Genomic DNA, 14394 nt, shown 5'->3' on the forward strand with positions numbered 1-14394 from the left:
GTCACCGTGACTTTGCCGGCGTGGTTGTCTTCTCTCTCGAATTAAATAAAAATATTTATTAGAAAATGGCAGACGCATACTCCACCCACGCGTACAAACAGCGAGCTCCTCCACCCCGCGACGCCGCGCGCCTCCGCCCAAAACCCTAGCCACCCCGCGTCGCCCGCCTCGGCGCGCCCAAAACCCTAGGGCATCCCGGATCCGAAGCTCCCGGCCCCAATGGCGTCGCCGGACCTGTTCCCGAACGTCTCCTTCTCCCATGTCTCCGCCCCCGCCGCCGCGGGCGCGTCGACGGAGGTCACCGGCGGCGCCACGGCCGTGTTCGGCAGGGACGCGTCCACCGGGGCCCCGCGCCTCAGCCTCGTCTGGTCCGGGGAGACCCAGGCGAAGCACACGCTCGAGATCGATCTCTCTGACGCGCAGGTATTCCTCCGTGATCTCGATGGTTTATGGGCGGAGGGGGAGCGGGAGTGGCGTGGGCGGTAGGGCGTGGCCGCGTTGGTTCGATTCGATTTCATGGTGGGGCTCTGAGAGGTGCCTCTGCTGTTGCCGTGCGATTGGAGGATGAGATTTTGAGTTTTGCAGATATTTAAGCTGGGGCCGACGGAGTGGCTGTGCGTGAGCGGCGAGTCGGAGGCTAAGGACGGTGTGGAGGAGGTACTCTTCAGTAATTTCGCTGTTTTTTTGAGTTATTATGTGCTTTCGTTTGGTCATAATGTACATTCCTCTGTTGGATTTCATATTTCTGATGTGCACTGAGCCTTCCAGTTTATAACCAGTCCAATTCCCTGATATACCACGCCTTGAGCTGTATGCCTGTATGGCTGTATCATGCTCAAGCCTTTAAGATGATCTCAAGGTTTAATTGTTGCACGGTAGAGGCATACCAACATTTTTCTTTTAAAAGATGGCTCAAAAGAAGATTCAGTGTCATTTTAAATCTGGGGCGAAGATGTTGATATTACTAGTTGAATAACATGACACAGTTTGCATTCAAGTTTGTTGTCGGAACACTCTTTTCTTTTGGGGGTCATATCTTCATCCAAATCCAACTTAGAGTCTTAGACACATACTAGTTGAAACACCTAAAGAAAAAGGCTGGAGTGTGATATGATCTCTCTGGATACCATCCTATATGTACTAAAAGCAACTTTCTGAAACTGCAAAGGATATGCTCTATGATTGTGAGATGCGAGGCATAACTAGAATTTTCCTGCCTATCTGAAAGTCTGACTTATAGAACTCTTGATAGTCTGCTGCCTATTGTTACCTTATAAAGGTGAATTTCCTGCTGACTGCTGTGTCACACTTCTTTGTTGCCATCTGCTAAATAACTCATCGCATAGACTTTCTGATAATGTTGCCTAGAGGTAAAGGTAATATGACAATTTGTAGATCATTGTTTGGCCTTTTCTGTTGGAACTTTCTTGTAGCACATATTAAATGGCTTCATGTTAACTCTCAATTCTTTGAGGCAGAAGTCATATTCAAGAGCAATTAAGGTTGTTCTTAGGACAGAAGCTGAGAGCAAAGCCTTCTATTTAGCTTTTCAACAATGGAAACACCGAGTGATTAGTGGAAAAGCTGGTTTGTCCTTTCATTTCTTGTTTCAGATAATTCCAATAGCATATTTTGTTGCATTATTTCTGAGTCATCGGCCCATGTTCTCAATGCTAAATTTCAGATTATCATGCATATAGTCAATTACAGCTCTACATGTCTGTTTTTCTTTAAGTGCCAATAGCTGCCCTTCAATACCAAGTGTTTTTAAGACTAGATAATGTTTTTCACTTTGGTTTGATATATTCTGCTAGCTCTAGTACTCTACTATCTAATGAAATGCATAATGCCATTTAACTTGCATATTTGGTCGTGCCTGGTCTGATAAAAAAATAATGCTATTAGGAATTTGTAGAAGTAGCATGTTTACTGCTTTATATCTGCACATCCAGTTTTCTTGAAGGATAACTGTAGTTAATGAAATCAAATTACATCATGCATGATTATATTAATGCATGTTATTTTGGAGAACATACATTAATACTTTGCATCATTTCTCTTGGTAGAACTTGGTTATGAGATGCTCATTGTAGCACACCTTTTTGTGCCTCTCTTTGTATTCGTTTCCTTTTTCAAAAGTGTTATTTGTGACGAAGCAAAGTGGCAACTAAGGGACAACATTGACATGTTAATCTCAAAACTTATGCCAACAGTGAAGCCAGAGTCATTAGCCCTTTTTTTTAATGTAAAATGCCATAGATTCTTATTTCAACATATTGCTGCTTCATGGCAGGTGAACCTTTGGAAAATGGATTAATAATTGGTTCTAAAAGCAAATTTGATACAAAAATTGAGGCCTCATCAGCAAAGATGTATTTCCACTACTATGGCCAGTTATTACATCAGCAAAATATGTTGCAAGACTTTGTCAGGACAGGTCAGTATCTCTGGCCTATTGTCAAAAGAGTTAAAATAATGGCATGAAGGTCTCCTTTCTGTATATATGTAATTAGTTTACAACCTTTTACTCCAGGAACATACTATGCCGCTGTAATGGAAAATCGATCCGATTTTGAGGGTCGAGTTGTGGTTGATGTTGGAGCTGGTAGTGGCATTCTTTCATTATTTGCTGCGCAGGTACACTCCAACATTCTCCATGACTTTTCTAACTTCTTGTTTTTTATACAAAATAACAGATGATGTTTTATATGTTAATATCAGGCTGGTGCCAGACATGTATATGCAGTTGAGGCATCTGAAATGGCTGAACATGCTCAGCGTCTTATTTCTGGAAACCCATCTCTTGGACAAAGAATAACGGTTCGTTTATGTGCCAGTTTGGTTTGGAACTTCCAGGCTTCCTTTTTGCCCTAAAATTAATCAGTGTCCCCATCATAACTAGGTCATCAAAGGCAAAGTTGAGGAAGTTGAACTTCCAGAGAAAGCTGACATACTTATTTCGGAGCCTATGGGTATGCCTCAATGATAAACTTTCTGGAGCATTTCTTTTCCCAGAGTCACCTGTGGTGTTCCTGCTTTATATCTTATACCCGTTGCACAATCTAATAACCGATTCATTGTGTTTGTATACATATGGATAACTTTCACACTTTGCAGCTAGGTGACGGATAAGTACTAGGTTGCATTGCCATCTGTTAATCCTGTCAAAAAATTGGCTGTCATATTTGTAGACAAACTATCCGTTGTTAGCATCAATGTTCCTTTTAATGGATTGTATGGGTTAAGCACTGGCCATTGGCCAAATGGTGATAGTATATGCGGTATCCACGGTGTTTATTGAATAGTTGAATACCCAATGTAAACTAGCTAATATTTGAAATGTTATATTGTTGTTTGAATTTTGAAATTTGGTATAGGACAATAAACTTGTTTCTGTATCTGCTTATATGTATTATGTAGTGACTTGTTTTGTCTATAATATTTTAGGAACCCTCTTGGTGAATGAAAGGATGCTGGAGTCCTATGTTATAGCTAGAGACAGATTCCTTGTGCCAGGTGGTAAAATGTTTCCAACAACTGGAAGGTAATCTGAACCACTCTGGATATTTATTGGAAGTTCTGCTTCACAAAATCTTTAGGTGTTTGATTAGGATTGTTCACTAAATCATCTGTGCTTACTAAAACGTCAGGATAGATCTATTGGCTAAGTTTTCCAAAAAATAAACTCAGATGCATGGCTTTTTAAGCTACTTTTGGCATTCACAATTACTCACTGATGCCTGATATATTAAATATTTGCTAGGATTCATATGGCTCCATTTTCCGATGAATACCTCTATGTTGAAATGGCAAACAAGGTACAGTATTACACTCCGATGAAATTTTTTTCCTAGGTTTACTGCACAATCTTACTATCCAGTGCTTCTAGTGAGGCTATACTAACCTTGTTGTAAATTACTATGTGCAAGTGGGTTGTGAAAACAGTTGGAATTGAATCGAAAATATTCAAAACTGTTGTCCGAAACCATACTTTTTTTTTCTTGAAATGAGAATAAAAAATGGTAATGCCAGAAATGGATATGACATTGGAACTTGTTGGAGCGGAAATGTCCAGAACATCAAACTGTAACACCATATGTTTATGTTCACGCGCTTGACCTAGCAACTACGTAAGATGAGTTCAGATACACACTATACAACTTGCAATTTATTGAACACAAAGTAATGAAATACTCGACTAGACACCACTTAGTACTATGAACCTAGACAGTCTTCATAGTACTAGGTGGTGTCTAATCGAGTACTAGGTTGTTATACTTTGGGACAGAGGGGGTAACTATCAATTTATTCTCATCTTTGGACCGTTACCCTATCTCTGGATCAACGCCCATAACATCTGACATCCTATATATAGATATTACTGTTTCAAAATTTCCCTGGTTCTTTAAATAGGAGATATTGAGAAATGAATTCTCAACTTGTCCATGCTTTCTGTCAACTGTATAGCACAGTACCAAAGTGAGAATGTGTCCATTTCCCCCACTTATACCTTGTCTTAACACAAAGATATGCAGCTCTTCTGTGTATTTTCTGAAAAAAGAGAATGCACACTTATTCCTAGCTTTTATGTGTTTTTAGCACATCATTTGCTCTATGCGAAAATCTCATATTTTCGTATGATGATGCTGGTGGGGGGTTAAAGCCACCTTGTGGTCACTTCCTATTTATTCTCATGTTGTTGAGCAAGTATATTATCCTTGCTGAAAGTATGTTATTTCAATCCTAAGTGTTTCTTTAGTTTGACACATTATATTTTGGTTGTGTGTCTCTGCAGGCTCTCTTCTGGCAGCAGCATAACTTTTTTGGTGTTGATCTTACACCTTTGCATGGTTCAGCATTCCAGGGGTATTTTTCACAGGTATCTCATCCCTTTTCTTTTCAACTTTTGACTAGAAAGTACCTCAATTCAAAAACAACAATAAATAGTTCAATGCACTCTTACTGGCACCTAATCTTTCAATTAGCCACCTGGATTCCAGTTCCAGTGGTTAATGCCAAGAATTGAACCCGGAGAATAGCTATTACTTCAGTAATTCTATATAACCCATGACTGCATTGTTGATCAGAGTGACTACTGACTAGTTATCAAATCTAAACGCCCCTGCAATTCTCATGCAGCCTGTGGTGGATGCATTCGATCCAAGATTATTGGTTTCTCCGCCTACGTTTCATACGCTTGATTTCACTACCATGAAGGTAAATATTTCTTTATTGGTGATGAGACTGAAACTACAGGTAATTTTTCTGTATTGTTTGTCCCTGCAAAATGAAGCATTCTTTTCTTTCTTTGCCAGGAAGAGGAGCTTTACGAGATTGACATTCCCCTAAATTTTGTGGCCTCTGTTGGCACTAGGGTGCATGGGCTAGCTTGTTGGTTTGATGTATTGTTCAATGGGAGGTCAGTGCTATATCGGTTTATTTGAGTCTATATTGTCTCTTGTCTGCTTCTACCCGCTACAATCTGCGTGTTTTACTGCAGCACTGTCCAGAGGTGGCTTACCACTGCTCCAGGCTCCCCTACGACTCACTGGTATCAACTACGATGCATACTTTCACAGCCATTATATGTCATGGCAGGACAAGAAATAACAGGACGACTTCATCTGGTAGCCCACAGTGCACAAAGCTACACGATATACTTGACGATGTCAGGTTGGGCATTTTCTATTTCGTTTGTTATCAGTTTTTTTCCCTCTATTGCACTTGAAGCTGATGGTTCTTGCTCTTTTGGTTATTTTCTGGAAGCTAAAATGTGGGGTGAGGGGGCAGAACAAGGTGGCATCCTGCAGACATCCACAGCCAAACTTGAACTCAAGGAGCCATACTACAGGCTGTCTCAACCACAACCATATGTGATGCAACAAGACCAGCAACAGCAGCAGTTACCATCTTTGCAGCCACAGGTAAGTTGTTTTCTATTAAGTATTTGAAGAACAACGGGGATGTTTGTTTAATATTTATTTTCATGCAGTACATCTTATGCTTATATCTGCATCTTGCATAACACTGGCAACACCAGAAAAATCACCATATTATGTCTCATTTCCTGCAAGGCACATAATCCTGTACTTGAAGTACCTATGTTACTGCCTACTGTATTTGACTGTATGGAGACGGTTAGATAATTGCTTACTCTGGGCTTTTTGATCTTGTTAGTAATGTGCTTACACAATACAACAAACGCGAGATAAATATACTTCAAGTTCAAGAGTTAATATGGAAAAAATAATTATTATTCTTAATTTTAGAAATTATATACATGACCACATAAACAATGGGGGTTGGGCCCACCATTCGACACAAATGCAAAGAATACATGTTCCACAAATACTCAGTATACACATGCAAAGAAACACATGATTACAAAATATATTGCAGATAACACACATGTACATATAACTAGCCACAGAATATCATAATGGGGGATGGTATTGGTTTTAAGGAGTAAACATCAGAAGTATTGGTATTCTTACCTGAATTACTTGCGAGATCTAATCGAAACACATATATGCAAATGTGCGATAATAAGTTGGTACAAGTATTTTGATTACCAATAGTTATGTTTAATTGCATTACAGAGTCCTCTCTGGGACTATCACTACGGACAAGATTAGTTGTCTGGCCTCAGCTATTGAACATTGGCAAGAATAGCAGGTACACAGTTTTTAGGGTGACATACATGGAATGCTTGTTTGCAAGGCTTTTCGGAACAATAAACTTCATTATAAATTGAATTAAATTTGAAAAGAGTTTTCAAAGGGCATTTAAACTTTCAAACTGTACTTGTTAGCAAAATTTTACTGCTAATGCATGGACTTGATTTTATGTATTTCCTTGATAGATCTAACATTCGTACTGCAAACAGGGATCTGAGCAGCAGATGCAAGATGGTCTTAGCCCTAGTATAACGATTGAACCAGACCAAGACTCGGCGGCCTTCACTAGATAGCTCGTAAGCCGGAGTTGCTTCAGGCAAACAACTCCAGGCCTGTACAACAGTATGCTCCTACCTGATGTTGCTAGGCGTTAGCTGTCAGTGGCTAACATTGCATTCGTTGTGTACGAGAGGTTGTGCAGCTGTAGCTAAATGTGCTCGTGTCTGCACCGTTATTTAAAGGGGGTCAAATACAATAAGTGTATCTGTTTGCAGGAAAAGCTCAACGACAAAGGCGTCTAACTAGAACGATTGTTGTGTATGTTCTTATGTATTATTGTTTTATTTAATTTAAAAATGGTTGGTCGATCAACTGATGGTCTGATGCTGAACGCCGGTGCTCTTTGTTATGTGCCGCATTCGCTTGGATGGAACCTCACGCTCAACGTCTGAGATTAATAGTTCTTGATTAGCCATGAAATGTATGGTGCGAACTGCGAACTATGGTTTTCTTTCGATCATACTGTATACGGAGTATGCTTCTATTGAAGTGGATGTGGATCCGATCTAGATGCGCGGATGGATGTTTTTTCCCCTGACAACACAAGGCAGGTTGTCCTGGCACTGCCCGACAGTACCTGCAGGAGATTGGCGGCTAGCGTGGCGGTGCCTCACTTCCCCTGCCTGCCTGGAGCGCCTTGATGTATTTAGCGATGTGAAACCATTTCCTCCCTGAGTTCAGGATCCCCATCAGAATGGCCATTGAGGAAAGAGAGCAGCTGAGAATTCTTTGCATCACGCACGTCAGTTCTTGATCAGCGTGGCGGCTACGGAAGTACTACTACTTCTAGCCGGCCTGCGTTTTCACCAGCCTACTTCTTTCCATCGATATCCTTGTGCTGGCACCGCGGCCGTCAAGTCATTGGTGAACAACCCCGAAGAATCTGTCTTGAGAAAAGAACACCATCAAATGCATACTCATTGCTTTATAACTGAATCGTTCAAATCTGCAGCTTAATGTTGAAGCAAGCTAGCCATGGTCACTCACAAATGATTGATAGAAATTTCTAGAAGCTAGAATCGACATCAGCAAATCACCGGCATGACCCACCTCGGCCGTCCATCCTCAACCATCCCGCACACAGATCAACGAGTAAAAGATGGCGCCTGTAGGAGACGTGGACAGGGCCCCGCCTCCACGTGTCCCTCACGCGAGCCACGACGTGGCGGACCCGCTCCAGAGCATTCTCGCGGCCGCGTCCCAACGGCCCAGATCGACCCGCACCCCTCGCATCGGACGGCCGCGCGGAGCTCCTCGTCGCCTATATACCCACCTCCTCCCGATCCTTTCGTTTCCTCCCCGCTTGAAGGGAAAGTAAGAAAGAAAGAAAAGAAAAGAAAAAAAGGAAAATCGTGTCTCGTCTCGTCTCGTCTTCGTCTCCCCCGATTCCCGAGCAGCTTCTCGAAACCCTCGCGGCCTCGATTCCGGCGATGGCGGAGCCTAACCCGCAAGTGGTAGGCGCGATTCATTGTGGCTTGTTGGTTTCGAATTGATGCGAGTTTTGGGGGTGGAATTTGGTGCTGATTTGGTTCCGATTTTGGGGGTTTTGGTTTGGTTTGGTTTGGTTTTGCAGGAGAGGGAGGTGGAGGTGGAGGAGGTGAGGAGGCCGAAGCTGAGGTACTTGGAGTTCGTGCAGGTGGCGGCAGCTCAGGCGACGATCTGCCTCGCGGGGCTCTACGCGCTTGCCAAGGACCACGCCGGCCCGCTCCGCCCCGGCGTCGACGCCGTCGAGTCCGCCGTCAAGGGCGTCGTCGGCCCCGTCTACGGCCGCTTCCATGGCGTCCCCCTCGACGTCCTCGCCTTCGTCGACCGCAAGGTAGCCCCAGCCCCCTCTTTCGCCGTTGCTCACGGTTGCCGACTTGGCGTTGTCCCGCGAGACGAACGAGCGGTGGCGCGGCTCGCTCGCTCGCTCGCCGGCCGAGGTGGCGGCGCTTGCGGCGGCGCACGCTAGAACGGGATGGGCGCCGTGCCCTATCTTGCGCCGCTAGATTTTTTTCGGGTGCGGTGCATGATTGCTCCGACGCGGGCCCTACGATGGCGTGGGTGGTCATTTTCTTGGTGCGCGTGATGTAGCTGGGGCCTACAGGGGTGGGCAATCTGTGGTGGAGAATTCGTCCCCGTACGGGATTCCCGTGGTGGTGCATCGAATCCGGCCCCCATGGTAGATTCCTTATTAGATTCCGGCGCATTCTAGCACTTGGCGGAGTCTCCGAGGTGATGAACAGGTCCTAGTTTGGCAGTTGGCAACGAACCTGCCGACGAACTCCAAAGTTGATTCCAATTTGATTTCAGTGTTCTTAGTTGGCAATATAGAATTTGACTTTGAGGATTGGCTTGCAGTAGAGTTCGGTGCTTGTAGGAATTTAGGAAGAACGGTAGAAATGTGGTGGTATAGTCCATTGACTGATTCCATTCAGTGTTCTTTCTTGGCGATAAATAATTTGATTTTTGAGTATTGCTTCTGGTAGCTTTCGGTGCTAATTGATGCAAGAATATGGAGGCACGGTAGAAATTGGGTTCAGCGTGTTCATTTTAAATTTATTCCGAATTTCCGATTCGATTTCACTGTGTTCTTGCTTGGCAATACATAATTTGATACTGAGTATTGCTTCTGGTAGCTTTGGGTGCTAATTGATGCAAGAATTTGGAGGCACGGTAGAAATTGAGTTCAGCGTGTTCATTTTAAATTGATTCCGATTTGATTTCAGTGTGTTCTTGCTTGGCAATACATAAGTTGATACTGAGGATTGCTTGTGGTAGAATTCGGTGCTAATTCTTGTAGGTATTTGGAAGCACGGTAGAAATTATTATGTGTTCTTGCTAACGGAGGTGTAACCATAAATTGCAGGTGGATGACACGGTGCAAGAGCTGGACCGACACCTCCCGCCGACGCTGAAGGCCGCCTCCGCCAAGGCTTGCGCGGTGGCCCGCGGCGTGCCGGACGTGGCGAGGGAGCTCACCGCGGAGGTGCAGCAGTCGGGCGTCACCGGCGCCGCGCGCGTCGCGTACGCCAAGGTCGAGCCCGTGGCCAAGGGCGTGTACGGCAGGATCCAGCCGGCGGCCAAGGACCTCTACGTGCGCTACGAGCCGGCGGCGGAGCACCTCGCCGTCTCCACCTGGCGCTCGCTCAACAACCTGCCGCTGTTCCCGCAGGTGGCGCAGATCGCCGTGCCCACCGCCGCCTACTGGGCCGAGAAGTACAACAAGGTGATCGCCGCCGCGGCCGACAAGGGTTACACCGGAGCACAGTACCTCCCCGCCATCCCCACCGAGCGCATCGCCAAGGTTTTCGGCGAGTCATCGCCGGAGGCCCAGCCGTCGAAGAGCGAGTCGGCGAAGACCCAGTAGGTGAGGTCACGGCGCCTGAAGGTGAGAGGTAGCCTTCGCCTGAAGTCCTGAACTGAATAAGTAAGAGTGGGGCGCTTATGGCAGCAGAAAAATGGTGTTTTAGATGTATGCATGTGACGACATTTTCGTGGATGATGATGTTCTACTTAGCTCTTTTACTTTGTGTTGTGGCGTACGTTTAATCCTCCTGGTTTTGTATAAAAGCTGTGGTTGATGTCGCAATCTTTTAGCTAATCCAGTGCAATTAGGCTTGAACTTTCTGTTGCTATCTCGGTTGCTGTCGATGCAGGTAAGCAGGTTCTATTGGCTACTAGTTAGAATCCTTTGGCGATTCCTGCCCATTGTATCTGCTAGACTACTGCCACTGCTAGTCTGTTTAAGCTGTAGAGGCTACTAGAGCGCTCTGTTGTGGTGTCGTTTTGCTCCGGCGTCGCAGGTGTCGTATTAGTTCCGATAAAATTATCCGCGATTTGTGTCCTGAAAACGTTGTGTTATCTCCTGTCTGTCTGTCGCTCTCAGAGGCTGCGTCATTTAGAAGATGTACTGCCTTCTTGCTTGATGAAGTATCTTTGCTAAGATGGCGATCGTCCGCGTGTCGTCTGTTTACTGGATCAAGGGAGACCAGGGACCCTGGCTGGACCCCGTGCCAGCCACACTCACGGCACACCCCAATCTCCCTGATAGGGTTAATTTGATCCATGCCGCCATTGCAAATTTGGCTATTCAGAAAAATACCATTACAATTTGCCTATTTGTAACCGTGCCATTGAAGTTTTGCAGAAATTAGAACCGTGCCACTCCCGTCATGATTTCCATTTATCCCCTCCTTTTCCGTCTTCTCCGTTACAGCGCGCAGCACGGATCGCCGCCGCCGCCTCAATCAGCCACCACACCTCGGCCTCGGGCCTTGAGCTCCGCTGCACCTCCACCGCACGTCGGCCTCGGGCTGCCGCGCCGAGCCGTCCTCGGCTTGCTGCGCCGCTCCTCGCCGGCCACCGCAAGGCCGCGTGGCCACGCCCCGCCGCCATCCACACCTCGCCGGCCACCGCAAGGTTGTGGCGCTGCCCGACCTCGTCGTGTCCTCGTCGGGCTGCGCCACCGTCACCCAGCTTCGTCCGCATCACGCCGCCGGCCATGCCAAGCCAGGAAAGAAGAAATCGAAGAAAAGAGAAAGAGAAAAGGAGAATCGAAGAAATCGGCGGCTCTGTCGCAACCTGCGGCGGCGGCGGCAAGCACGACGTCCGCGCGGCTTCACACGTCGGTGCAACTGGTGGCGTTGTCGCCGGAGACATGGCTGAAGTCGAGCTTTGTGTAGGCTGTACCCCTCCTTCCAGTCATCCAGCACCAAGTAGAGATGGCGTCGGCGCCGACTATGCTCGTCGCAGCTGTAGCTACGGAGGCAGCGGGAGTAGTAGTGGCTACCTCCTGTGCCTCTCGAGGTGGCGTACGCATGTACGCGACGGCGGCGAACACATGGTCCGGCTCACACCGCCGCGAGCGGAAGCGGAGACGACGAAGCCGCCGCCGCCGCTGCCGGCGGGCTGCTCGCCGGCGGAGAATGGATCGTAGCATGGAAGCTAGATCAATTTTGTGAAACTAATTAACTCGTGCAATTAACTCGCCGGCAGAGAATGGATCGCAGCATGGTCCATCGCCGAGCTTAATCGCTGCCGCTGCCGACGCCCATCTCCTGCTCCCGCCGCCTATCTGCGCGTCCACACCTCGCCGGCGGCGTCGGTCTCGGCGTTACAGCCAAGGAGGCGGTGGTGCGTGGGGACGAGGCCGTGAGGCTGGTGGAGGAGGCCGTGGGGTTCCTCGACCAAGGCTGTCAGCGGCAGCCACGTGCGGTGGCTGACTGAGGTGGCGGTGGTGCGCTGCGACGGAGAAGATGGAAAAGGAGGGGATAGATGAAAAATGTAACGGGAGTGGCACGGTTCTAATTTTTTTAAAATTTCAATGGCACGGTTACGAATAGACGAATTGTAATGGCATTTTTCTGAATAGCAAATTTGCAGTGGCATGGATCAAATTAATATGGCTGGGTACCCGGCTCCATTTGCCTTCACAAACTCCGAACGGGCCACTGGTTTCGGTCCGATCGAGTTGTCGGCCCAGAGCCCCGGAATCACGGAGTAGGGTAAGCTACTGGCCCAGTGGCCTTTACAGGGCTCCACTGTAGGAATAAGTTCACTTTACGTCCCTCAAATTGTTGCGGAGTGAAATTCACTTAAGGTCCCTCAACTCCGGAACTAGTGCAAATAAGGTCCCGAGACGTTTGATCAGTGGCTTAGGCTGATTTTGTGCCTACGTGACACTTATCAAAAAAAAAAAATATGGGACCCACATGTCAGCGAGTGTACGCTTCAAAACAAGAAATGCCGTGGGACCCACCACACCCCTCTCTTTCCTCTCTTCTCTCCTTCTCCCCCTCTCTCTCTTGTTGGTTCCCCCGCCACTCTACTCAATCCACCTCAATCGTCGGCCAACCAACTGCCACCGTCGAACCCTCTCACCTCCCCACTTTGGGATTCTGGCCTTTGCCTCTCCGGTGTCCAAACCTACCCACCCACCACCCACCCCGGCGTGCTTGCTTACCGCTCAGTTCCCCCAACCCCTGTAGCTAGTGTCCGCACCAATGTCTACTCCCCTTCTAGCCTCTGCAGCAGCTGTTGTCCCAAAAAGGGAGAGAGAGAGAGAGAGAGGAGGAAAGGGCGGCGTCGATGATGACAATGAGGAGGATGACTTGGGCAAGCCAGAGATCTGCTGCTAGCACTCCCAAGCAAGGTCCACACGCAGGTTGGCGCCCTCCACCGGTGCTTCTCCTGGCACCATGCCTACTGCACCGCCACCAAGCGCGCCACCAACGTCCTTATGGAACTCGCCAAAAAGGATAAGCGCGCCCATCCTGAACCCTCGCTGCACCGCGTCGATTCGTGGTTTTCCGTGCCTGGCTTCAAGTCATGAGCTTAGGGGTTGGGGGAGGGGGGGTTCTGGATGTGTTTTCCCTTTGCAGAGGAGGTTGCGAACGTGATCATAAAGGGCAGCGCCATACCCGCCTTGGTGTTCCACCTCAAGGGTCCACCCGCCGTGGTGGCGATGTAGAAAAAGCAACAAGCTCGGCCCATTCAAGCATGAGAGAGAGGGTCGCAAGTTACCCTTCTCTTCGTTGGGCGCCGCCCTCTACGATATATTGGCCGCCCTCCTCTCCTGTGGCCACCAGCCACCGCCCTTCTCCTCATCACCCATCACGTCATTCTTTCCGTCGGTCGTCGCCCTAGAGGGGATAGGGAGGAAGGGAGAGGGAGAGGGAGAGAGAGGAGAAGAGAGAGGGGGAAGGGAAGAGAGTAGTAAGAAAGTGCTAGCCAATAACATGTGGGCCCGTATTGGTCTCGCGCTAACTTATTAGCTTGCCCCATCAGATTCGCCTAGGACTTTAGATGATCCAGTTTTACAAATTGAGGAACCCGTTATATATTTTTTTCGGGCAATTGCGTTGTTGACCCTGTTTTGATACCTAATTTCCAATTTGACCTTGTTTTTTAAAACTTGCTCATTTGACCCTCTTTTTCACAAATGAAGATCAAACTTGACCCTATTATGTAAAGGCAATGTAACGGTGTTAGTTCATAACAAAAATGTCATTTATGCCCTTGCTTATTTGACACTACTTTATTAAAAGATTTTTTTTTATTTTTCTAGGTTTGACAAATCGATGTTAGATTTGACAAATTTTGACATGGGTTTGATAAATTTAACATAGGTTTGACAAATTGTCTTAGATTTGATAAAATTTTGCCAGCATCAAACTCAAACTGTACAAGGGAAAAAACACATGTAGACATGTAGTTATGGCATGCCCGAAGGATCAGGCTCGACGGCCATCTCCCACATCCACGTGTTGTGGCTGCCGCAGCTCCTACGTGCCGCCGTGCAGCAGCAGCACCTGCGCGTCGCTGTCGCAGCTGCACCTGCGCGTCGTCACCACCGCACGTCCTGCCGCCGCCGCCGAAGCCCTCTCCGCGCGCTGCCGCCGAAGCCTCCATGAGCGCCGCGCCGACGCCTCCGCAGCTCCCATCACGTGCTGTCACC

General features: G+C 47.3%; 2 protein-coding genes across 3 annotated transcripts; both read left to right on the forward strand.

Moving 5' to 3' along the window:
* Positions 1–75: 75 nt before the first annotated feature.
* Positions 76–7268, forward strand: LOC127778323 (probable histone-arginine methyltransferase CARM1). Of its 2 annotated transcripts, XM_052304910.1 has the most exons (16): positions 76–423; positions 586–657; positions 1479–1587; positions 2294–2437; positions 2534–2637; positions 2722–2820; positions 2903–2972; positions 3448–3544; positions 3764–3818; positions 4796–4879; positions 5140–5217; positions 5316–5419; positions 5501–5673; positions 5767–5924; positions 6600–6675; positions 6887–7268. In XM_052304910.1, exons 1-15 carry the CDS (start codon positions 220–222, stop codon positions 6633–6635), a joined length of 1587 nt encoding a protein of 528 aa, XP_052160870.1. In that variant the 5' UTR covers positions 76–219; the 3' UTR covers positions 6636–6675; positions 6887–7268. The 2 variants fall into 2 exon arrangements, with proteins under 2 accessions (XP_052160870.1, XP_052160869.1); XM_052304909.1 differs by lacking the exon at positions 6600–6675.
* A 973-nt stretch (positions 7269–8241) lies between these two features.
* Positions 8242–10527, forward strand: LOC127778324 (REF/SRPP-like protein At3g05500). The gene is made up of 3 exons (XM_052304911.1): positions 8242–8410; positions 8530–8772; positions 9805–10527. The coding sequence occupies exons 1-3, from the start codon at positions 8387–8389 to the stop codon at positions 10303–10305; spliced, it is 768 nt and encodes a 255-aa protein (XP_052160871.1). The 5' UTR covers positions 8242–8386; the 3' UTR covers positions 10306–10527.
* The last annotated feature ends 3867 nt before the right edge of the window (positions 10528–14394 follow it).

This window comes from Oryza glaberrima, chromosome 7 (genome assembly GCF_000147395.1).
Source record: "Oryza glaberrima chromosome 7, OglaRS2, whole genome shotgun sequence".
NCBI classification, from domain to species: Eukaryota; Viridiplantae; Streptophyta; class Magnoliopsida; order Poales; family Poaceae; genus Oryza; species Oryza glaberrima.